The sequence below is a fragment of the Amblyomma maculatum genome, chromosome 10, assembly GCF_055883805.1.
Source record: "Amblyomma maculatum isolate TAMU_Amacu chromosome 10, ASM5588380v1, whole genome shotgun sequence".
Classification (NCBI taxonomy): domain Eukaryota; kingdom Metazoa; phylum Arthropoda; class Arachnida; order Ixodida; family Ixodidae; genus Amblyomma; species Amblyomma maculatum.
Window position 1 is genome coordinate 75,905,390 of NC_139353.1, and position 26,010 is coordinate 75,931,399.

At 42.0% G+C, this 26,010-nt stretch overlaps 1 protein-coding gene across 1 annotated transcript in view; it reads right to left on the reverse strand.

The window, feature by feature from the left end:
* Window positions 1–822: 822 nt before the first annotated feature.
* LOC146176829 (uncharacterized) overlaps window positions 823–26,010 on the reverse strand; it is a 33,756-nt gene continuing 8,568 nt past the window's right edge. Inside the window, exons 3-8 of the mRNA XM_084581404.1 lie at window positions 24,709–24,928; window positions 22,518–22,671; window positions 14,557–14,678; window positions 10,093–10,222; window positions 6,020–6,196; window positions 823–975 (exon numbers count right to left, since the gene is read on the reverse strand). Coding sequence (XP_084437530.1) covers window positions 823–975; window positions 6,020–6,196; window positions 10,093–10,222; window positions 14,557–14,678; window positions 22,518–22,671; window positions 24,709–24,928 — 956 coding nt within the window. The remainder of the gene's footprint in view (window positions 976–6,019; window positions 6,197–10,092; window positions 10,223–14,556; window positions 14,679–22,517; window positions 22,672–24,708; window positions 24,929–26,010) is intronic.

A 26,010-nucleotide genomic window follows, 5' to 3' on the forward strand; every position in this document is an offset into this window, starting at 1 on the left:
CTCCAAGTAGTGCAATTTATTGCACATCTCTTGACGTCTCACAATGAAACGAATTACAGTGAGGCAAAACACAGGATATATATATATATATATATATATATATATATATATATATATATATATATATATATATATATATATATATTTAAATTTTAAACGCACTCAGGGTTCGGCATATGTACAATACTGTGCAGAAAAGAACATGTTGGTAAAGTGGCACTAAAACCAGCTTTAGCGGTAAGAATGGAAAGTAACGAAATTAAAGATTATTTTGTCACCATTTGTTGGAAAAGAAACAAAATAGTGTGATGCAAAAACATAAATCACTGATGATTATCCACGCTTTTTAGCGTGCCTTCTTGTGCATTAAGTCACCCCAGGGAAAAGGACAAGGTGCAAAAAAAAGCTTTCAGAGCGGCATTCTCTGATTATGATACGTAATGAGACTGTCACACAATTTAGTGAAACGAGCCTATCTTCGGGCTATGCTACAAGTATTCGTAGGGATTCTGCCACCTCTGCATAAGGGTTTAGAAGCGCTGCATCCAGGAGCATTTAATTCCTTCGTTCGTACATTATTTTACCCTTAAGACACTAGGTACACTCGGAGGGTGCCAGGTGAGCTAACAAAAAGTAAAAACTATTAACAATTCTCTAAAGTGAAAATATGAAACGTATTCAGCCTCTGGAGTTGAAAGCCGCAACACCAAGTATTTCCTACTCCCACCGCTAAAATGTCGGCACCTCCTCAATGTTGCCCGAATGTTATTCCGTGAATGGTAGTATTACAGGACGAGTTAGACCAGTCCATCGCGTTCACGGCTACGGGGTGGCCTTGATTAGTTCGCTTCTTATGGCTTTGAGACGGCCAAAGTTGTCGCTGCCACAGGTGTTGTTGTAATCGTCCATCTCCACGTGGTATGCCATGATTCCAGTCAGATTTTGTGGCATACTTTTCTGCACGCGGGCCTTCATCTGGAAATGATTTGATACGGACATGCAGGGAAATAACGTCGATCAGAAAACATTCCTTGTTTTACACTGTTGGTTTATTCGAAACGAAAAGGAGCTTTCGTTGAGTACTTTTGGAAGCTTCTAAAAGGATTCTCTAAATCCGCCGTACGTACTTATGCTTATAAAATTGAACAGGGTCTAGATTTATGTGTAGTTTCTTCCCTATTTTCCCTATTCTTACATGAGAGACTGTATGCCTTCTCACTTCAACTAGCAGCAGGAGTAATACTAGTAGTAGCTGTAGAGGTAGTCGTATGTCAGCTTTGAATCTTCGCCGGGGCTGCATAACCATGCACACCTTTGTATCAGCATTTCATATCGACCAAATGACCATGACCCCAATGGTCCGCTATTCCGCATGTGGACAAATAAATGCCTGTGAAGAGTGAAGGTGTTATGATTCGAATGCTACATGCTTTGTACCTAGCTTACTTAATAAACTCATTGGCTATTCTACATATTTGACTACCCATACTACAAGTTGCACAAAACATTTTGTTTGCTTGTAAAATGCTTTATATACAGTTCAGTTACACTCGAAAGCGAACTTGTGCATTTTTTTTTTCAAACCTAATCGGCTGCCCTCAGTCTTGACCTGAGTTAATTAGGCACTGACGTGATCTTTTGTTTAAGGCTGAGCATCCTAACGTAATCTCCACTTGCGTGACCAGGTTAAATTATATATCTGACGAGAACTATCGGTTTTAAGTTCTTCTTTCCTGCCTTTAATTCCCGGTCGACCAAGTGCACCACGCATTTGCGAATTAATGTTATAGTGATAAACCGGACTCATGAAACCTAAACACTGGGAAATTTTCAGTGCAGCTCGTTCGGGTTCCATGATACACTGGACAAAGTTTATCAGCGATTCACAATTTTATTTTCTTCTTGTGATCTCCATTTTTTGCCGCCAGAGGTATTTAAAAGTGCTCAAAATAACATTATCCTTAAAAACACCCACACTTCAAACTGAAACTCCCAGGTTAAGTCTCAAACTAAGGTACTAAAAAAACAAACGCGTCCCCTCCCCCAAGGAAAAAGAAAAGAAACGGCTCACCTTTGTTTTGAATGTGTCGACGGTATCGAATATTGCCAGAAACCTGGTGTTCGTATTTGCTATATACTTGGATCCACTGTCAAATGGATCATCATCTGCTTGAGATTTACACGTCTTTGGAAGGCAAAGAAGGGGAAGTAGTCCAGAAATTATCAATGCAAATAATGCGGTACAGTACGCGTTAGCAATATTGCTTCCCCCGATTGGAGCAGCCCTTATCATTCACGCGTTCAAACATATGCAGCGAATGGCGTGATGCTGTCCATCAATCCGCATGGGACACACTGGGCCCACACTCAATCCTCCTAATGTATAATCCCACCATCACATTACGACGCGCACACTCTCACACTGAACGGCCGACTCTTGTTTTCCTGCAGCCCTATACTACATGTTACCAGGTGGCCAGCCTCCTCTGCTTCCCGTTTTTCTTCAGTGCAGACAAAGGATTTAACTCTCTCCCCTTCGCTTCCCCCCAGATACTTCACACGCCGCAGTAGGCTACCCGACATGCTTTGCAATAAAAAGCTTTGTAATGCTAGGGCATTTAAATTATCGGCTACTCAGGTAAAACGTGATCAGGCGGTACGCATTTAAAATGGACATTTGGTTAGGTGTGTCTTTCGACGGCGTGTTTCATACGTGACATCGTAGAAGAAAGATATCATGAAAAGGCACTAAGATTTTTGTCGATTTTGTTGCCTCAAGTTTTACGATAGCTGCACAGTACACAATTCCAGCTGTCATGATAATGCTGACTCATATGATCACAACTCATATGACCACAGGGAGGGAAATGCTGACTGCTTTCACATAGCGACCGCACGCCCGTTAGGACCTAGTAGTACCTCAGGTACACCATAAACTATGTACATATTTCTCGATTCGTGATCTACTATTTTATCTGCTTAGAAATCTTTTTATGAATTTTCAAGCAGTTTTATGATTACGCAAACTCCTAATTACCAATATGCACACCAGTGCATGGCCATAAGAAACTGAAATAAGTGAAATACCGCACTACATACAAAATATCCTGCGCTAATATTTCAAGTGATAGCATAGTATAATAGAGCGCTGAATAAGGGCTGAGGGGGAGCCTCAGTTCGCAGGTTGAACCAACATTTCGACAACATCTCCTCATTTACAACATCCCACACCTGCTCAACTTGAACCGCCCTACTTGGAGGGCTTGGAATAACAGGCACCCCCATCGTAATACTAAGGTCCTAGGTTAGAATTGCACACATTTTGCCCAGATTCACTTCTCAGCTCATTTACTGTACTTTAGATCCATAAACACCATGAAAAAGTCTGTCGCACATCCGACTTCTCTAGTACTAAAACACACGTCTTTATTCGCTTTAGTTACTTGTCTTCTCGCGACAAAACGCCAACTATGCGCATTCAGCGACAAGGGACTTGGACGCAGTCGAGTACACTTTTCAGGTATGAAATGTTCTAAGCCCTCACGATGGATGAGAAGCACGGCAAGTTTTTAATCGGGAATAGAGCAGCGGGAGAGTTGACAATCGAGGGAAAACAACACATATAGACTAGTGTTTCGACCGTCTTGTATGCGTTCGTAGATTTTTTTGTTAGGTTTCATGGAGCTCGATCCACAACCAGGTATAATTTACTCTTATCAGTTAACATATCATCGACTGATCCGTGTATGAAGTATAATGTCCTGCTTATTTGTGGTGTATAGCCTGTCTTCAAACCTAGATAAGGAGGAAACGATTCTGCAGATGGCCGCTGGAAGTAAGGAATTTTCAACAGAAGGGTGTATCTGCCAAGCTAGCGAGAATGCTGAGCACAGACAGGTTATTGGCACACTTTCGGGTACACAAGCCGTCCAGTGTAGATGCTACAATAATATTGTTCACCGGCGTAAGATGAAGGATATCGTAAACGTGAATGCCAAGAGCGGCGCTCAGGTTTTACTTCGCGTTCAACCTGTACATACTATGTTATCGCACGCTCATATTTCTCTGGATTTTGAACGGGCATTTCACTGATCCTTATCTTCGTATGGCAAAGTTGCAGATGCCCTCTTGCAATATGCATTATTTTGAAGAGCAGTGTTCTGGAAGTTTATTTGAACGCGATATAACGCAACTAAGCTGAAGAATGCTGACAAATTCCAGTGTTTTTGTTTTTTTGCGCGTTAAAGCAAAAAGCACAGTTTCATATTACTCGTAAGTACCACTGTTAATAAGCAGGCTGCATAATATAATGTGGCAGATAGACAAGGGCGCAATTTCGATTCCAGCAGTTGTACCCGCAGATATAAATAAAATGTCAGCAAAGATCAATCAAAACAAATTTGTTTCATATCCACATTTCACGCAGGTGTTTAAGTCATTAAGCAGAAATGAAATTTGTTTGAGGGACTTTTTAACGCGATGTTGGAGACCTTTGCCTTTATTAATCCAGCAGCAGAACATAAGATCGTTACATTACATCACAATAGTAGAGCGCAGGCAGTGGCGATCTCGTTCATATAAGAAATCCTTTATGCGACTGCGATAAAGAGACTTGACCTTATTAGGCCGCAGGAAAATGGCACAGTGAGTTTAGAAGAATGCGCCCACTTTAGGTATAATTAATAAAGAATAAAGAAAAAAAGACCAACCTATCTTTGTGACGTATTGGAAATTGATGGTAACAGTACGCTATTGATAATGTAGCAGATTCTGAGTGCAAAAACAGCAGAGCACTGCAAGCATTAGACCTAGCATGTAAAATGAGGAAGTTTTTATGAGTAGCGCTTCCAGCAGCTGTGTACGAGATAAAGGGTTACTTGGAGTATTGAAGATGCCTTCATTTCTCTGTGGACGTAGTTCGTCTCCATAATGATGGCGGAGACCGTCTAAACTACCGCCTAGAACGAGTACAGACGGACGCCCTTCGATCCTTCTATACAAACCAGCCCGACACAGCCATCTTGCTCTTTTTTCACGCACACTTCGAGCCCCATAAATGATGTGCCTTTCTTCTAAAAGGCCGAAATATGGCTCCACTTGAAGTGGGAAGTGGTACTGATTTAAGAGACGTTCGCTATTGCAAGGCGTCGTGCCTATTTGCTATTTTGAAAAAATTCTTCTCCTAAAACAGCTTCTACTTCCGCTTCGCCTGCAGACATAAAATAGTATGTGATCAATTGGTGGCTTTCTTCTTCCTGCTGCTAATTGCTAAAATAATTCCGAGAGCACTGTACACTCCGAAGTGGAGAAAGGCGAAAGCATGATCGCTGCTACAACATACGGTACATCGCGCGCCCCTTGTCCCATACAACCAGCGTTCCGTTGAACGCACCAAGTTCACCGTTGCTCTCCAATTGATTTACAGGAAATGGAAGGTGCAGTATGTGTCACTCGCGAAATCTCGCTGACACAACTAGCGGACAACTAAACAGCGCTCATGCATTTCTGCAGTGCGGACTCTGTGGTGATCTCGGAGCTCTTTCGCCCTTTTAAGCCCGAAATTATTTTGATTATTTGACCCTAATTACACAATTCTTATCACTATCAGGCATTTATTTGGCTCACTAAGTCAGAAGCACATCCTCTTACGTTTGGCGTGACGTCACATCCCTTGAAAGTCGACATTAGTAGTATGGCTATTTCGACGTCTGATTGATTGTACTTGGGTATTTTGGATCTAAATAATTAGCAAATCATCCTACTGACATTATTTTCTGTTTGGCATCCTACACCATTTTTCCGTTACGGCCACTCGTTTGATCCTCTTACAAGAACGACGCAAAAGTGTACATATTTTCCGTAGACATGTTTTGCACACACGACCTTGTCGACATAGCCTAGTAATGCTTTCGCATTAATAAACTTTATCCATCTAACGCTACAGCAAGGAAACATGCATACCCTGTTCTATAGAATTTTGCCAACGAAACCACGGCACGAAATTCTTTGCAGTACTCACCAAGGGAAACACAATCCTTAAACTGCTTTCTGTTTCGTCTATGTCTCGATCTGTTTCGTCCCGCCAGGAGCTTCTCATTCGGTAGCTGCGTGCATACATTGCGATAGAAAGCATGGCGTAGCGTTTGCCGTCCGCGATCTCCTCGAGACGCGACTTCAAGCGGTCTTTTATCATTGTCTGGAACACACAAACGTGAGAAGCAACTCATGGTGTTGTCGCCGCGTAGTCCTGTCTTTAGTTTTGGGGAACGTTACTGCTTTTACCGCAACAGATATTGCGGTTGAAAAGTTACAGTTGCAGCCATCGCGAACTTTTGATGCCTATAGGCATACACTGAATAGCCCAAGTTGAAACGCCAAAGCGAAAAAATTGAAGACTGTGCACAACGCAGGGAGGCGCTTTCCATTGGCACAAGCTACATTTGAGTGGGCATATCCTGTCGGTGTGAATTCTCAGTGATGTAATGCGGACCATACAGGTGCGTTATCCATTCAAAATTGAGCATGTTTATTCTCTGATACGTCCATATGTTATTCCCCTATCCACTGTAAATAATCAGTTTTATAGGTTACCTATAAGCGATGAAGAAAACATTAGACATAATGAGACCTGCTGTGAGCGAAATTTCAATACATGTTCTAGGAAATGGCAATAAAATGCTAGCTTTATTTACGACAAAGGCAACTCTGGGTTCCAGCCATGTACAAGAACTAAAAAAGTGAATTGACAATTCGCAACACATATTTAAATATTCCCGTTATCTCCGCCTTGAGAGGACCTGATTTTCTTGGATATAGTCCTAATTCTCGGGCATCATGTCATGCAGCCCATTTGACGTCAGCAGCGGAGCGTTATAACTGATTCGCCACAGTCATCATCGGAAGAGAGTGGTGTGTCTGCCTACCAATCCTTTTTGTAGTTGTCCGAATGCGACGTCGTATGCTCAAACTGTGTGCTCTTGCAATACTGATCCCCCATGGCATGCATCCGGAACCTTGACCGCTCGAGATTGGGATCATACATGCAGCAATAATGGCAAGCTTGCAGAGTACCATGACATGCCCCGCATAGGTAAAGGCCACTATAAAATCGCTTCGTTTGCTTTCCGTGTCAATGCAGATGACCGGTCCGCTTGGAGCAGACAATCGCCGCCCTGCTGATTCGGTCGTGTACAGATCATTGGCCAGTTTCCAAATTCCAGCAAACATGCTGGCCCGGATGAACGGCTAGATTACAGCTATAGGCTCATTTCGGATCATGGAGGTAAAAACAAAAAACAAAAAAATCTAAGGAGAGAACGTGACGTCACGAGGTCAACCTTTGCAAGCTAAGTGCCGAGGACGTCGTTCTCTTTCCCGTTTTTTCGCTTTCCGAGTCTGTCCTTAATGTTTTGATGTCGGTATATTTTACAAATCGTATAGGATTGCTATTCTTGAAGTTTTCGTGATTGTTGTGATCGATTATGACAGGCAAATAATGGTGCGCGGAACCATTGAAATCAAGTTTACTACGAATTCAAAGTGAAAATGTCTTAATATGCGTGATTTGTCCGCATATCTACCGCTGTTGATTTAACTCGACCGCATTCAGCGGTCTTTCAGGCCTGCCGTCGAATTCGTGTTATGAAAATTACGCCGCCAGTAACCACTTGAGTTTGGAAAACATTATGCAGATTATTTACCAATCACTTCAAAAAAAAAAAAGGTTTTGATTTGCAGTGAATGTGACGCCTTAAATTACGTAATCACCGCTGTGCAAAAAATTAAAGACGTGAAAGACGTGTAACGTGTAAAGCCAGATTTACGCATAACTGATTGCTTGTAAATAAACAGTTATGTGTGAGTTTGTCTTTATTTGTTAACATCCTAAACAAAGTAACATTTTGAATAGCTTCATCAATATTTTATATAATTGAATAACGATAATAAATTACTTGTTTCAAAAACGTTACAGGGGTAAAGTGTCGATGACAATGTGATTGCGTCAAGCGGTTTGGCCACTAGACGGTGCGGATGAGTGCAGACATTTTGAGCTCATCGCAGCCTTCGTTCTGCGATTATCTAGCTTCATTTAAGGACTATTCTGCAAGTAGGTCGTACCTAGTCAATCCCCTTCCGGAAAAAAGAAACATTTTTTGTTGAAATAAACGTTTCTTTTTGGGAGTTGTGTTAGACATACTAAACTCTAAATTATGAATTATGAGAGCACAGTGTGATTATTCTACTTACGCGTGTCCGATATTAATAGAGAACACAAACAGACTAATTTTTAACATTTTAGGCAGTCCTACCTGCAGAGCATTTTACACAGCGCCAACAATGAAACGCGGCACAAGAGCGTAGAAACTGACACTGAACCATTTCGCAAATACGCATGTACAGGTGCTGACATAAGTAAACGGAGCAAGCTTTCTGTTCAAATTAAAATCACGCCTTCTACACTAGAGATAGGAAAACAATATTTGTCCTAGTAAAAAGGCCCTGGCGTCTAGTACCAAATCACACATACCAAGATTGCAAATTTCAATTATTCAACGCGTGAAAAATAATACAAGGAAAAAGTGTGCTCCGTTTACTTTTGTCCGCAGCGGTACGCAAGGGGGTTCGTGCACGTCGCCTTTACACTCTAGCGCTTACTTTGAGACAATGTTCGGAGTGTTGGCTGATGCCTTCACTAGGAAATATTCATAAATTACTTACGACAACATTGAGAAACACCTCTTGTTAAAAATTAACATGTAAAAAAAATTAAAGCAAGCTGCTCCTGTTCATTGGACTTTCAGCAAGTTCATATATCTCACAGTAAAGTGCAAAGAAAAGTAACATCGAAATAAATCGATGACTATTGTGCAATTATTCACTTACTTTTCTAGGATTTTAGTGATCACTGCATTCAGCTACTTTTCGGTAGAACTCATTATAATTGTAATCGCTTATTTTCTGTAACGTTTACAAGACAGTGTAACAAACAACCTCTGCCAAAAGAATCATCGGCTAATATCATCTCCTGCCTCCCGGAAACCATTCTTGAATAAAGCATAAGTTCGCTCGCATAGTATTTTTGAGAGCATTTGGCCTTTTTTTGCTAGCTAGCAGAGGCATGCTTCCTGACAGTTAAATATGCTTCTTTCCTTTAGGTAGTTGCCGGCCAAGATCACAAAAAGAATTTTTCCAGTTACAATCTTGTCGGTTTTTTCACCTAAGAACATTGTTGTGCTTTCACCGAACATACGTGGGATGGCAACTTCCCCGGCACCAGATCAGCGAGGCTCCTTTACTCGCACTCTGATTTGAGGGTAGGTCACAGGAACGTGATTAATGTATTTAAGGGACCTCAGCAGCTGCAATGCACAAATTTTTTATTCGAGGGCGTTACCTTGTTTGTTCGACATATTGTGCTTTCGCTCCACACCGGCCACGTGCCACTTTTTTCACTCCCTTTATCGTCTACCCTTCGCATAGATTAGCTGTCTAGCTTAAATCTCCTTCTCTTTAAATTCATTGGATCTAGGTCACACAATTGTCAATTCATATTTCTCTCACTGTTGACCTCGTGCGTGGTTAGTATGACTAAGTTTATTGCAACGAAATCAACTAAGAGTAAAAGATACCTGCCTTTTATGTTGCCTGGTTTTCTCTGCTCTGTCAATGCTTAATATTGTATTATTATGAATAAAAATTGAAAATAATTTATTAAATAAACAGATTTTACCCCGGCATAAGATTATGTTCTGACAAGAAATAGTGCCAAGTAAAAATGTGCAATTTTAATCGCCGGATTTGACTGCTTATCTTCCTAGGCTATGCATGTCACTAACACGAGCACGAATAGATGGCGGGAATGAAAACTGATTTTTATAAATAAAAATAGCGTGAAGCAACACACAGCGAGTCCTCAGACTAATTCTGACATTAACCAGACACTTACTAGCGCGCAAGGGACATAGAGTACAATACGTTTTTAGTGTTTCTTCATCGTCGATGGCAATATTTCAATATCATTCGTTTCTGCAAAACGCCGTGTACACAGTTGTGAAATATACACCTCAAAAGCTGCATTCAAACAGTACCTACCAAAGTTAGCATCTTGTACTGCGCTAGGCTTACTCCATCGGGATTGGGTCCAACTGGGAACAACTCGGCTTTGGTGTTGACCTTTTCAGTGTGCACCTTTATGACGACCATCGTGATTCCAGGAAATTTGCTGCCGAGAAAAAACATTTTTGAGATGCGAATATTGTAGGGTCAGAAACTTTGATGCAAGGGATAAAACTGGGCTCTGTTACTTTCTTTACGTGTTATTAAAGGCAGCCTAACCGAATAAAAACACTAAACTGTACATTTGTCAAGCAAGCTATATGAGGTTTCACAGAAATATTAGCGCAGAGCGAAGTAAAGCTTACTACTACTGCGGATGTTTTAACGTATTACTTGTCATGGCCAGTTAGCCCGTCACTTCATTCCTTTGCTTTTAGGAAAATGCTAATACGTTTCCTAATTAAGCCATGCGTAATTGATTCTCCATTGTAAGAATGGGACATGACCATGCTCTACAACAATGTAGAGAACCAGTGCCGACAGCCAGTCAGGAGCGCTTTTTGATGCAGCTGGAAAGCCAAATAACATCCGACCTCTTAGCAGCTCTTCCATGCAGCATATCGCTCCCACCCCAACTTACAAATACCTTCAAGGTAAGAATTCACCCCCTGCATACATATGCCTACATATCGAGTGAATTTAAAGGAATAATACACGGCCGTCATCACTTACGCCTATTCATAGAGTAACTTCAAGGCAAGTATTCGCCTCCTGGGTCACGGGTGCCTATTCATTGAGTAGCTCCACGGTAAGATTTCACCACTGGATCATTTACACCGATTCATAGAGTCATACAGTTTCTCTAACGCGAGACCAAGCCAGAATTCACCCCTGCGTCACGCCTACTTATAGATTACATTCAAGGCGAACCTTGATTCCCTGCATCTCTTACATCTATTCATAGAGTACCTTCAGACAAGAATATACCCCCTGAATCGATGATGCCAATTTATAGAATGCCTTCAAAGCAAGAATTCCTCCTGCATCGCTTACGCTTATTCATAGAGTACATTCAAGACAATATTTCAACCTTCTGCATCGCTGAAGTGTGAGTTATTCTTATGCTTTCTAAAAATTTTATTGTCGCAAGCCTCTTCACCCCACTTTCTTTTTTCTTATGGTTCCTAACAGATTTCGAGGAGAAATCATGTAGGCTTCACATGATGAACCGAAAATTGGACAGCTCGCGTTTTATAGCCCTTTACACATGAATAAAGACATGCCACTACTATTCACCGAAGCCGCACGCTATGCAAAAGGGTCGCAAGGAATCGACGGATGACAGCATTCAGTAAGTCAGAAGAACTTCAACGGCCTCTTCCAGCATCTAGAAAACTATGTCAGCTAATTTCAATGCAAACACTTCGCCTTTTAGCATCGCAAACATCCTGAAAAATGGAGATAAATGTGGTCCTCAACTGAGTCATCCAATACGCAGAAAAAAAATCTTTGTCAACCATATATGGCCAGAAATACGATCATACTTATGTTCATTATGTAAGTAAGGGGATCACCAGATCGCATAATATGGGAATGTGCGAAGTCACCAGGCAGGGCTAAAAAAATAACTAAAGCCACATGGGAAACCCTTCTGTAAAGCTCAGATCCAAGAGCCCAAAGAGAAATTGTTCGACTGGCCGATGATGCCGTCGGAGTCCAAGAACTGCCGGCCTGCAACTAAGGCGACTGTCCCACCTTCCGGGTCTAACCGGCCCCGAAGAGCGCGATAGTCACTCTGTTGGACAAATAAAAGTTCTCTCTCTCTCTTTAAATGGCACAGCGAAAGAAGCCCTGAAATGCTTTATGGGATGCATTCTTCTATGACATAACACTTCCTAGCTACACCTAGCAAGAAGTTAGGCGTTCAAAATAGAGTTTCCCAGGGCATCCTGAATACCCTTAGACAAGTCCCCGAATGACAACTCCGTGGCGTCTGCAGACGAACGGCATCACCAGAGACCTCAATGCGACCATTGTCGACATGGCTGTCATGTACTTTGATGAAGAGCCTAAGGCCTAGGACGTCAGTGTACGCGATGTAGTGTGCTTCACAACATCGCAGTGCTCTATAACATCCATATAATTGTGAGGGTGTGGAGGGGGAGTTGGATTTTCTAGCCACGTTGGATGCCGTGCTGCTGAACTAAAAAAAAAATATCTTCAACCTGACAAGTAACCTAACTTTTGATAACTACATTCAGTGCACTAAAACACATAGCCACCGCTTGCCCGCAAACGGATTTAGTTCAGCGGCACACCGAAGCGAGACGCACAATTTGTGAGGATGCTGCGCTGGACACGAACAAGGTAACAATATGGCTTTAAGCGCCTATTCGTCCTCGCCGACTACGCAAACGTCTGCTGTCCGCGAACTTCGGATCGTGGTTATTCTCTGACTTGGAAAATTTCCCTCAGAAGTAGTCCACCAAATAGTTACAGCACCGCAGCGACGCCGCGCCCGCTGACTTGTAGTTCAACTCAGAACCTATTACATATAAAAGTGGTAATTTCCGCTGCCGTCGCTCCTCGCTCTGGGGTCCTTCATCAGATCTATTCAAAGTGATGATTTCTCGCTGTAAATGTACCTGCAGCGCACATTACATTTTTGTGCGCCCCCTGTCGCCACTCTCCCTCCCCCGCCGTTGCGGTTTTAGAGATCGATTACGTGATGATTTCGAAAGGCTGCATTTTACACTGATTCGACCCACTTCATGTAACCGAACCGGAGGACCTCTCTAGTTCCCTTTAACGAGACGGGTAAGAGCTCTAACCTATGTAATGTTTCATCATCATCATCATCAGCCTGATTATAACCACTGCAGGGCGAAGGCCTCTGCCATATTTCTCCACTTCACCCGGTTCTGTGCTAGCTGCATCCACTTCTAACAGCAGTTCTAAACTAGCTTCACTAGCTAGGGTTCTAGCATTAAACGTTGCCAGGGTTAGTTTCCAAAGGCGGCCTGTCCAGCGGAGCCAGGCATTCTTAGCACCCCCTGCTGCGTCACAGGTCTGGCCGCCGCCGTGGTCAGTTGTTCCGCACACCGCTGGTGACTGAGGGCCGAGGTTTTATGGAGCTTATCATAGGAGGTTGTGGCCAATTACTGCACCAGGGTGGCCAACTCCTGTTCTGGTGAGGGAGCGCGTTGCCGGAGGTGTTGACCGGCATCAGGTCGCACCCCAAACCTGTTTATGCAATTCCATTGACACGCGGATTTTTTTTTTTTCATCCGGTGGATAATTGCGCGGCACCGGGATTTGAACCCCGGTCCTCTTGCATGCGAGGCGGATGTTCTACAGCTACGCCACCGCTGCACTATGTAATGTTTATTCGTGCTTAAAGTTGCCGGCACGTAGCTCTATGCGTCGCTTGAGACGCGAGTGGCCACGAAATATATCTGAAGTGCTCCCAATCTTGTCCAACTTATTTTGTGTTGTTCGAGATTGTAATTACACGCGACACTCTACCCAAGGTTGTTCCTTGATAGCCTTAAATTTAGCGTGCTTGTGTGCCTTCGTGTTGTGTTTTTAGACATCCGCCAAGAACGTGTATTGATGTAGTGTCACAGCACAGTTGTGCACAGTTTTGTTGCTTTCCAGAAGGCAGTGCTGGCGTGACCAGTAAATGACACTATTACCATTCCGAGCCAACGCGTGGATAGTGAGTGACGGTATTGTTTGGGGTAACTAATTATTTTCACTATCTGAAGTGCATTAACACCATGCGACATCCAATCAATTCCGGCAGTGTTTATATTTCCGCGCTGTCGAAATACAGCTGATGACTCCGGGTTATAGTCCGACGAACTTGTTGGTTCCGCAGCCGAAAGCAATACCCCCTGCCTAATTGGAGCGCGCTACGAACGTGAATCACTTTTTTATTCAATACTGCTCGCAGTTTGAGCTTTCAGCGTGGAACGGTGGTGAACATGACCTTTGACCTTTATCCGCCATACAGCGAAGCCTTATTCAGCAGCTTTGTCAAAACCAAACTGTTCTCAACACTTTTATTTGCCTGACTAAATAAACCAAACTTTTTGCACAGCTGCAGCCTTTGCCGAGGACATGAAGAAAGTATTATCCCGCTTGCACTTCTGTGTATTTTCCCATGACACCTCTGAGTGACTGCATATGGCAGCTATGTAGGTGGTTTAATATGTCGCCAACGTGAGAACAGCGTAGATTTTAAAGAAACCGGCGCTGTTAATATGCCCGTAGCGTCATGCCGCACTAAGTCTCAGCTGGTAGAAAACATGTGACACCACCTTGCAGAAGCGTAAATTTTGCGCTATGATTATGCCCTTGCGTTTGGCAAGGGCATAAATATTTCCTTAAGGAACATTTTTTTTTTACCGAGCAGTATATATGTTGCCCATCCGCTTTCTCTGTGAACTGCGGAATAGAGCCATAACAGAAAACTAGCAACATTTTTGTTTGGCTCACTTGGTGGCGGATACAGCTTTGTCGAGGATTTCTTGTCTCTTGCTGCCATCCGCAAGGCCGACTCCCAAAGCGCAGTGATAGAACGGTGGTTGCTGCTTCTTGCTCAGAAAATCTTTGACGAGCTGCGCGATGGAAACGACAAAAATTGATGTTGTACGGTGTAATCAGGCCGGACGCCCTATATATAAAATGAACCCTCTGTCTTTTTATCAATACCTTTCCACCGCCACATCACATTGCCAGTACAAACCACGTCGGCGTGCGTACATATAAAATATTTCCCTTCTGTAGACAAGTGTCGCTAACATATCGCAAAATAACAAAATAGGCAGAAGCAAGCTGTACATTGCATTGTTTTTTAGTTGCGCAAAAATCTCAACTTCGCCTGTCCGCCTGAGAAGCTTTTTGAACCTCTGCAAAATGTTTTTGCGAAACTAAAACATTTATGCGCGATAGACATCATAGCACACTGAGTCATATGTTGAACAACCTAAAATACTCAAGCCAAGATGAAAACTTCAGAAGCGAAGCAGTTGAGTATACTTTCATGTGGAGTACAGAAACAAAATCGCACGAACACTTTTTGAACTTACATTATAATTCCCACTGCTTTTTATTCACTTACGCGCTGCCTTCTGTTGAATGGTAGCAAAACGTTTCGCCTGCAATTCTGAAGCATTCCTCTGTGCACCACACTATTCAATCTTCATTTCTGACCGTGTGGGTTGCGATAAATGTTAACAAACGCGTCACCTGGGCGTCACCTGGGACAGCAGCTTTCAGAAATTATTAGTCATCAAATTTGGCCTCAAGAAATATGTGGATAATCTAGCCGTAGCGATTCAAAAGTAATTCATTAATACTTCTGGATGGCGAGAGCTTCTTTCTTTTGTAAAAAAACAACACAACATACCGGGAAAAAAAAACAAGAATAATGAGTTCCATGATAACATTAAAGAGAACCAGCAGTCTAGAGAATGCAGACACCTTAACTAAATTATTCCTCTTATGAGCATCTGAAAACCACATTTTATTTATCCTTATCAAAACACAGTTAATCCCCGAAGTGTGGAAAATAGGGGCAGCTAAATGCTTGTGCTAAAGCTTCCCGTTTTTCTTCTGACAGACATATAGTTTTCCTCGTTCACTGATTTCGCGTAAATAATAGGGACGCGAAGAAATACAGTGTACAAAAGATTCACAAAAGCAATAAAAAGTGCTACTTGATGTAAAGATGATTTATGATGCCACTTCAGCAGACTAAATCATTATCCTTGATTTTATATCTAAGGTCACCATTATCATCGAACTTCTACGCGTACTAAAAAAAGGCCTCTCTCTCTCCCTTCACCAATCAATCTGGCCTTGTTGCAGTTGCTGCTACATTATGCCTGACAACTTGCTTCTCTCATCCGTCTAGGCAAGTTTGGCTCCTTCCTGTAAAATTTTCCTTGTGTTTCAAATGAGAGCTGTACCTCTAACGATTTACTGTCATTGCAATGCATTGGCCTGCCACAATTTCGTGTTTCTCTGTCAATCCACTCTTCCGCCCACCCATGTCACTAGAAAATGACTATTCCTAACTGCGTCCTTGTCACTTCCGTGCGGTGGTTGCAGCTATTTTAACATAAGCGATAGCTACAGCAACAGATGCCACCCAACGCCCCCCTTCACCCATGGATTCCTCGTAGAAAAACGTTTGCAAAAGTAACTTGATCATGTAATATGTCGCAGTAATGATCACGAAATAGCGACAAACAAGTTGGTGAATGCAGGGCTCAATTCGCAGGCACCGCAGCACACCTAAAAAAATGATATATATATATATATATATATATATATATATATATATATATATATATATATATATAGCGGAATCTCTTTAGATATTTCGAAGCAGCGGTCGTTGGCTTCCGTATTAAATAGTAGAAGAGAGTGCACGCTTCATAGAGGTACATTTATTGTCGATGTTTCGGTTGGAGGCAACTCTTTATCAAGACTTGGTTACATTGCATGGGATGGCCTATTTAAATATTGAGAACAACAAAGGAAAAAAAACAGTGAAAGGGAAGTGGGAAGGGTGTTCTTTAAAAACGAAAAAAAAATTTGAGCGGCAGAGAGGCGTTTCCTTATCTTGCAGTGGCGGGAATCGCGGTCAGTGCAAAACAAGCATTATTTACTGCCATGCCCACCGTTTTTGAAGAATATTCCATTCCAACGATGAACAGTTGTGTAACACAGCGCTATCTACCGTCTATAATTGATGATGCCGTTGAAAGAGCTTCTAACCTTAACCGTAATAAAATACTCTACAGACAAAGGCAATATAAATTAGTCGACAATTCTTATCTTAACATTCATCAGTAACCCACCAAGCCTAAACACAATCTTTCATAAACACTTTAATATCATATATCATTGAACCCAGTCAACGTCTGTCCAGTATATTTAAATAAGCACCCTGTGATATTTAAAGATGTGCCGAAAGCATCCATAACTACCTAATTCACTCTAAAGACCACAATACATCTAAACGCGGTTTTTGCCTTGCGGTAAAGGCTGTTACAAGGTTTGTAAGCACATGGAGATAACGTGTTTTGAAAAATGTACTACGTCACAGTCCCAGCATTCAATCAATGCTCGCTTGGACTGCGACTTTTAAAAAATTATTTACATTCCTGAATGCAGTCTATTCAAATAACAATACACAGGACAAAGACCCCATTACGCCTTCGGTTAAACAATCTCCGCTCCCATACTAAGTCGTTTCGAAATCTTCGATTATAAAAATATATAACACCACAAGAGCACTCTTTTAATTCCTAAAAACGTAACAATTCTTTAACAGAGTTTCCGAAACTCTCATGAGTGTGAAGGTGAATCTTATTTTATTCACAAATATAATACCATTAATGAGTGTTTTAACGAGAATTCTGGGACCTTTCCCTTCATGCATCCTCCCCCAACCAAATAACACGTTTTCAGATAGTTTGCCGCTTATACCACTGCATCATTCACTTCATATCTTAAACCCCTTGAACAATCCCTTGTCGTGAATTTTAAGTCAATCTTTATTGCAGAGGACATTTAAACGCCTTACAAGCGGGCTCGCACCAAAACTTCTATATGCTTGATCCTTTTCTTTTCCTTTCAAAAACGCAAGGCCGGGGGGGGGGGGGGGGGGCCTTCTGAAACATCCACACATCGCCACTGCTGACCCGTTCCGTGCCCAGCCTTGATTCGTCAACATGTTTAAGTAAGGGGAAAATGAAGGCTTTATAATTCACGCGAGTCGGATCGGGCGTATTCACAACCGACACCCGAAGCATCAACCGTTGCCATCTGAAAGCACGGATGGCGTCTTACTTCGTTAACCTACAATCCCGCCTTCTCAATCCTTCCCTTTCAGACAGAGGCCACACACTCCCTACAACAATACACACTGACCGGAAAGGAGAACTTTACCCATATGTTTATCCGTTTCCTTTAGTCTTTGTTGTCTCAAAGGCTTCCCACAGTTGACAACCACCCCACCCATCCCCCCCCCTCCCTTCAAGTCATTCTCTTTTGTTTTTGTTTCTTTTACGAAAATCTTTCCGCCAACCTAATATTGTTTTGTTTCTTTCATAGTTCTCACTACTTTAAAAGGCAAGCCCAATTCATGGAACCCAGTCGTGATAAACGTTGGCCTCCGACCAAAACCATCAACGAAACATGTGTCTTTAAAACGTGTCTACTCTCTTCTATTATACATACATATAGCTATTCCCCATCACTTAATATAAGCTCCTTTGCACATTTTTTCTTGACTGTAATTATGCCATTAACTAGTATTTCTTCATACATCCACTCGCTTACTTTGATCCCTCTTCTTTTTTTTTGAACTTTTTAGATTCTGTGCTTGCCTCCGTTTTAATTTTTGGCCATTAAGTTTGCCTCAACATTTTTTTTTTTTCTGAGTACCGGTGTGTGTGTGTGTGTGGGGGGGGGGGGGGGAGGGCTGGTGGCAAAATGTATCCATCATCTCAAAGTAACTTGAAAGTCTAGCCCTACCTAGTTTTAATTTTTTCTGAGTATTTCACTTTAGGAAACGAATTTGTAGTGACTACATTTTCTAAGTGGATATATTGCTTCGTCATTTTTTCAGAACCTCGCTAGCTATTGCATCTACTGCTCGCTTTCAAGCCCTCAGAGAATTTCTTCAGGTGCCGTTCGAGACATTGAGGTTGACTGTTTAGGTGGACAATCTTGACTGTTCAATTGTGGAACATGCAGCGGTGCGCCCTGCAGTACATGCAGCCGAAAGGCACAACTTAGCCGCCGCCTTGAAGCTTTCGACATGTGGCCGCTCTCGAAGGACTTAGACCAGGCGCATGACCGGTAAGTTGGAAAACCCTCAATGCGACGCTGGCATTTCGTCTCCTTTTGAGTAGAAGTAACTTTGATTCGCGATTGTGATGCGATGTAACATACCGTATATTGTCACAAGAAACAATATCATTTCACAGCTGTTCTGAAAACATCATCACTCTTAGTCATCGTGCCGGCCAATCTATTGATCTATGCAATTTAAAACAACTCGCCTATCTATCAGGTTTAACGTTCTGGTTTGACTACCGATTATATTTGTAAACGTACTCCAGGCAAGAGAGATTACGCTGATCGATCTGTGTCTTTTTCAAATACTTGACGTCCCCTTTCGTGCGGACTATGATCATTTTAGCGTTCGTCTGATATTCCCGTAAGCGTATAACGGGTGAGCAGTTTTACTTTTGTGTGTATAATCTCCCGAACAACCTTCCACAGATTCCTTGTTACCCTATCCTCAGCAGTTGGTTCCCCCTGTTCTATTGGCTCTGAGGCTTTCCTTGCTACCTCCTTTGTTACTGCCGAGACGTCCGGTCATTCTTCCCTTCTGCCTCTTATTATTCTCCTGTTCGAAGGAACTCAGTCGTTCCAATTTTCTTGCTCATTTTACTTTTCAGATTGACTTCTTCGTCTCTCAGCAGATAGATACTTATTTCATCTATTCCTAGTTTTATTTTAACAGCCTTTAGTTTGCCTGCGTTCTTAGAATCACTCTGGATTCTTTACATATTTTGCTACTTCTGGTCAGTCACCGTGCGAGTATTTGTAAACATTAACAATTTCTATGTCAATTCTGATTTTAATGCAAGTTTAGAGGTTTTCATTGTTTTATTAATCAGATCTCTCGTCTACTCAGAGAGCTTATCGGCATCCTAACTGTTCAACGCTCCGCAATGGTCTCTGAAAGGTTACATTTATTTCTTTAAAACTACGACTCTCATCCTCTGTTTATGTTGCACAGCAGTTCCATAGCCAAATTTTTAGCTTTTTTATGTTCGCTCTCGACGCTAAGTCACTGACATGCTTATTTGTTTGTTGCTTTTCTATTCTGTCGTTAAATCGATCACGAAGAAATATACAGGATAATATCCTATTGTCTCCACACAGCCTAGCATTTTATTGTTCTGATTTCAGGCGTCGCGGTACTTTGGAAAAAATTACATGTCAAATTATCTGTTCTGATCGTAAAAGTATATTATCATGAAGGTATATTTTGAAAAGGCCTGTTTGGTGGCTAGACACATTAAGCCGAAGTAACCTTTATTCCTACTCCTCATTTTTGGTTCGATCGTTACGTTACTGGATTATACTGTAGGCAATTTTTGTCAAGGTAATGAAGAAATGGTCAGTCCAGTTGATTTATGCACAAAATGTATGCGAGATGTAACAAAGAAAAAAAAACTGAAATCTTTTAGGCCACATAAATTTATTGCTGAGAATATAAAACAATAGTCACCTGCAGTCTCCTAACATGTTGACCTGCTTATCTGCTTGTGTAGGGACGTGGGACGATGTTGCACTTACTCGTTCGTTATTGGGTCTACATGTAAACGCTTCATTTTTATTAGAGAGCTGCTATTGATAACATTCGCCCCGGAAGTCGGCACAGGTTTTCGGTCAGTTATTTCTTCGAATATGTCACCGCTTACGTATTATAGCGTAACAGACCCTGATAGCTAAGGTAACAAATTCTGTTTTACTGTCGTCATTTGACGATATGTGTCCCTACTCGCAACTTTCTTAGGACATTTATTCGCTATGCGTAGGCCTGGACGCGCTTCCAACAAAAGTTTCATACCTTAAGGTCAGTCTGGTAGTTTATCATTTAGGTTATTGTATTCGTTATATTTGTCGCCATATTCCGACTCCAAATTCATGAAAAACTATTTTTAAAACAGAGAATAGCACACCAAAACCGACATTGGTTTTTTAGCCAAACATGAAGTTCCAGTTGGACCCATAGACGTCATATACAGTATTGAGAAAACACTGGCACGAGCATTGGATGGTGGATATTGCCACGAACCTTTAAAACTTTATTTGTTGTTTTTTAGCAGCCGCCAGCATGCGGCCTTATCACTACTGATATTGGAACGCTTATCAATTCTGTATTGTTTGTTTGTTAATGCTTGATGTCGCCAGATGAACATTTACCAGTTTCTTTGTTTCGCAAGATGCGCCGAGATCTGTCTCGAAGATTACGGCTACTCGCGTATGTTTCTACAGTGTTCCGGGTGGTGCTAGTAACAGTTTGCGACGTTAGATGGTTCTGAGCTGCCTTTAAATTGAGCGTTGACGTGTGCGACAGGCATTCTTTGTTCGACGACAGCCGAGCATGATTGTTGCTATCGCCGCCGCCGAATCGCTAAATTCTTTTACGGGCGCAAGTCAGCCCAGTAAAGAGTTAATTTCAGTACTATCAAGTCTATGTCTTCTTTTGGTGTCTATGGGCTTATCATCATTAGGTAACAATATAAGGACTGGAAATCATGACGAAGTACACGAAATGCCGGTGCGAGCCCTATACAGGTCTCAGATTTTCTTTACCACATCGGGATCAGCCAGTAACATGTGTATTGTGTTTGTGACATCACAAATGAACTGTTTCCCAAAAAAATGATCTGAAGAAGAGCAAAAAGAACTGCAGATTTTAAAATCGAGTTGCGAATGAAAAAATTATTTCACGGTGCCGAAACCTGCTAGCATGCATCAGACCGAAGTGAACGACCTGCAGTGAATAATTTGCGAGACTATCCTAATACTGAAAAACCACAGGAGTTGCCGTTTTAAGCTGAGCATGCACTATGCGAAGTCGCAACTAATGAAAAATAGTGCCCTGGTGAAACTAACGTGCAGATAACATACTGCAACTGGGATTCTCCGGAACCACAAAAAACACATCGTCAAAAATAGAAAAGACACCTGTGCTGAGCTTCAAACAAACATCTCCTTCTTGTTCTTCCGTATTAAGCCGATAGCCTTTAATATCCCGTGATCGCGGATCGTGCCCCTCCGTCCGTCCGTCCGTAACGTTTTCGTTACGTGTGAGGCAGTAGCTGACAGCTGAAATGGACGAGCACTAACTGGACGTAGGGCTTCCTGACATTACGTTTGGCAGGAGCTGCCAATTTTGGCCTCTGCTTTCATGAGAATCAGCCCGCTAAGACCCTTGCATTCACGTTATCCCTAGGCCACGCAGGCACGTTCGTACAGCTCGGTTAATGAGGGGATTTATATGTTGTTTGTCAGGTTACGCAATTGCGTCATTGCGAAGCTAGGAGTAAAAACAGACCGAGTAAAGAGCCGTAGTGGAGGGCTTAGGACCACCGTCCGATAGAGGCTTTCGTTTCGTCGCAGTTTAGTGATCCAAATTGCCCCCTAGAATTTTTCTGTTCGCATGCGCTAAAGCTTTGAACCCCTGACAAATCCTTAAATTCAATGCTGTCTTCAGAGAAATACCTGAAATTGAGACATCGCATCCATACTGCTTCATGGCGGGTCTGAAGTGAGAGGACGTGGAGAGGAACTGCAGTGTATCGCGACAGTTCTCTTTGCGTTACCAACAAAAATACAGGCGAGCAAAGAGCACTCACGTCTAAGTATTTCAGGGCGCCGTTCTGCAGTTTGTCGAAGTCTTCGATCTTGTCGACATCTAACATTCCAAAATGGACCATCTTCTCTTGAAATAACACGTCCATGGCAGCAAGCAACTCCTGTTTTCCTGCCCCAGTATCGCTGATATTGGAGCTGAAATTAAGGGGCGAAAGCTGTATCACGCATTTCATACTACGAATGGTCTCGAAACGTGATATCGCTAAACAAGTTAGTTTCATTCTGAAGTTGGGAACTAGTCAAAAGACAAGGACCAGAGGACCGACTCATACCTCAGCGACTGACTGCAAATGTGCTTTACTGAAAAACAGCAACCTCCCTGCAAGGCTAACAGAGCATGCGCAGCACACTCAGGGTCAATTCTGAACAATTACATTTATAACCGGCCTAACCTATACCGCCGGCAGTATATGCACACACACGCACATGCACACTAAAGTAGAATTGATGGTGTTATCCCCGTGGTTAATCTTAAATAAGCCTCAAGAACTTGCTGCCCTTCTTTGCACCCGGCTGTGAAAGGAATGATTAGATTGCAGAACCTTGGGTAGTACCAACACTTCCTAAAACGTCGGGGTAAATTTGCTCCATCATCCAGGGAACCCAGAAAATAGTCGTGTTCACGCAGGCGATCATTGATACATCAGCCTGTTTGTCCAAAGTACACCTTTTCGCAGGTAAGGATAAACTTATAGACCAAGCTCGTGGTACATTGCATGAAGATGTTTAATGCTGCGTTAAATAAACTGGTGTACTTGAACTGCTGAACTGTCCCTTAAAATCCGCCCGTTGTTTTCAATAAAGTACAGTTAGAGTCCATTCGTCTTGGTGTATCAAATTCAAAATATTTCCAAATTGCTGTAAATCTGTATTCATTCAATTACGCACCCTACGTGAAGGAGCTGTTTTAGATTTTTGAATGAAAGGCGTTCCATGTCATCAAAAATTAATGACATGAAGGGCATTCCACGTTACAAAATTATTGACGTGTGGCTCGTCCGCTTCCACATCTTGTTCACTGCAGTCCAGTGAGGAAGCATTTTATAGGTTTTCTGCCATGAAGATAACCAAGAGCGTTGCTTTTCTGTGCAATTCGCTTAGAAAATTACAGAGCTAAGTAGTCATGGTTCTAGTTTAGCAGTATGGTATGAATGGGTGAGGTTCATCCGAAGGATAATGTTAATTGTGTTCCTTAAGCATAACAACCACTACAGAGTAAAATATGATCTCTTAAGCACGTCGCTTCGTCATAAAATTACTAAGCCGGATTGCGCTGAATGATCCAGTTACTTATAAAATACAAACTCGCAACTGCGAAAGCAACTTATCTTGCTGGCCGCCATATTATCAATGACAATCAGATATGGATTATAAGTTAGAACCAGTAGCTGATTAGGTTTTAGAATATTGTTTTCTTTGCAGATACATGAAACAGAAATGGTTAACAAAGAAACTTAGTACAAATGGGAGAAAAATTACGGCGTCCTCAGCTGAAGTCCGCAGCTAAAGAAAGTCCTATCGAAGGGCAATCGTTTAAGCGCGTTCAGTTGAAAAAATGAGCAGTATAGTTTTGCCTGCACGAGTGGTCATAGCTCTTCCCAAATTACGACACTCTTCACAATCCCGAGTGCTTTAGGTGCATAGAATTGCCAAAGTTTTAAAGTTTTATCATTCAGTATACCGCTGAAAGAGAACTGAGCACGGTTGAGCGGAGCATATCAGTTTGCGAGGTTAGCTAACGATCTTCTTGTAGAACTGTTGGCTCGGCTTCTGAACTCAGGCTTCCACTTAAGTAGTGTTCAATTCTTCTTCATACTGTGTGGCCATCTTCTTCCTCAAGCTCTACCCTGGCTCTACTGCTAAGAAACACATAAGAAATTGGTTAAAAAGCGATGTAGAACTCCAAAAAGATTCAATAAAAAAATGAACAAGGTAGCCACAGCGCTGGGTACTTTTAATTCTATTCCTCTTTAGCGCGTCGTAATTAGTTCATAGGACGCCATGCCAATGGTACCAAAACAGACAGAAAATTTTCACAGCCAAGGTGGACTCTGAATTTATATACCGGATCGCATATCCGACCTAATTAGGCACTTAAAAAGGCTTCAGAAAGAAACAATAATTACTTTGGTTGGAAAAACGCTTGAAAACAAGACAGCAGCCAAAGCTCACCCAATATACATGGACGTTCCGAACGTGGTCTTTGTGTAGGTGCCGGCCGTTGCCTTCAAGACCTCGTAAGCCAGACCACTGTCCCGGGATTCAATTTTTTTATCCTTTCCTGTGTACACAACTTCTGTGTAGAAAATTATGTCGCATGTGCCGTCCGGCGGCACCATTGCCTTTGATACGCCTTCTTCACCGTACGTGCATGCGAAGATTTTCGGAGGTCCTGCACAAAAAGTGTATGTGTAAGCAACGATTAACTAAACTCAACACAGCCCGTATCGCCTAAAAGAGCACACTAAATTACTTCAAGGCGTGTAATATACTGGGTGCAATATAATATATGGCATAACATAAATCAGTTGCTTTTGTATGAGAACATCATTCAAAAGCAAAGGCGTAAAAGATGCAGCTTCTATGACGACCGCAATAAAAACCGTACAGTTTGTTTCTGCAAATCTGTACAAGTTTTTTGGTTTTTTTTTTGTGTGGGGCTTTTTGAGGTATCGAGAAAGCTAACGCGGAATCCTAAACCTAGGCGCTCATGACAATATACAGGATTGATTTTAGTTGCAAAACGTTTATATAGTTTCGAATAGCTAACTTTAACTCTTCAACGAGGCTCCTGATTAAACATGATTTTGTTGTGGGCCATATGCAATAGACATAGTCTTCTTTTTTTTTTTCAGTACCTTAAGAACAAATATAATCAGCACCATTGTACAAAGAACATTAGATTCCAAAACATTGCTTTTTATTTAAGCTTCAGTATGCGCTTTCCTTTAGCCACGCTTCGCATCAAAGGTCGTGGGTGAAACGATACCGTATGGGTGGTGCATGGTCTTTGCTCATAGATACACTCTATCCTCTGGCTCAATAAAGCTGAAAAGTGAGCACTCACTGACCTTTGCCTAAGATGTGGTAGTGAAGCGCTTCAAATTACACTGTGTTTAGAAAGTGCACAGCCTATCGGGTACAAAGTGTAACTTTATGACGTCAGCTTCGCTATGCCTCCACGAAGCGGATTCATATATCTTCGGTGAAGATGGTCTTCTACGGCTACAATAAAATGAAAAGTCCTCGAAATCTTGGCATGATACGTTTATTGAGGCATAAGGCACTCAGAACGCCTACATATTCAAGCAAAGCTAAGTGTGTCCCTTTTTTAATAAAGGGGCGATTTCTCGAGATTGCAAAGTTTGATGCATTAAAAAGTTGATGCTGTTTTAAACAGCAGAAATACTTTGGGATCAGAGAAGTGCTTCGTGCATAAACGCAGACAGTTGAGAAAGCTACCAATAATACAAA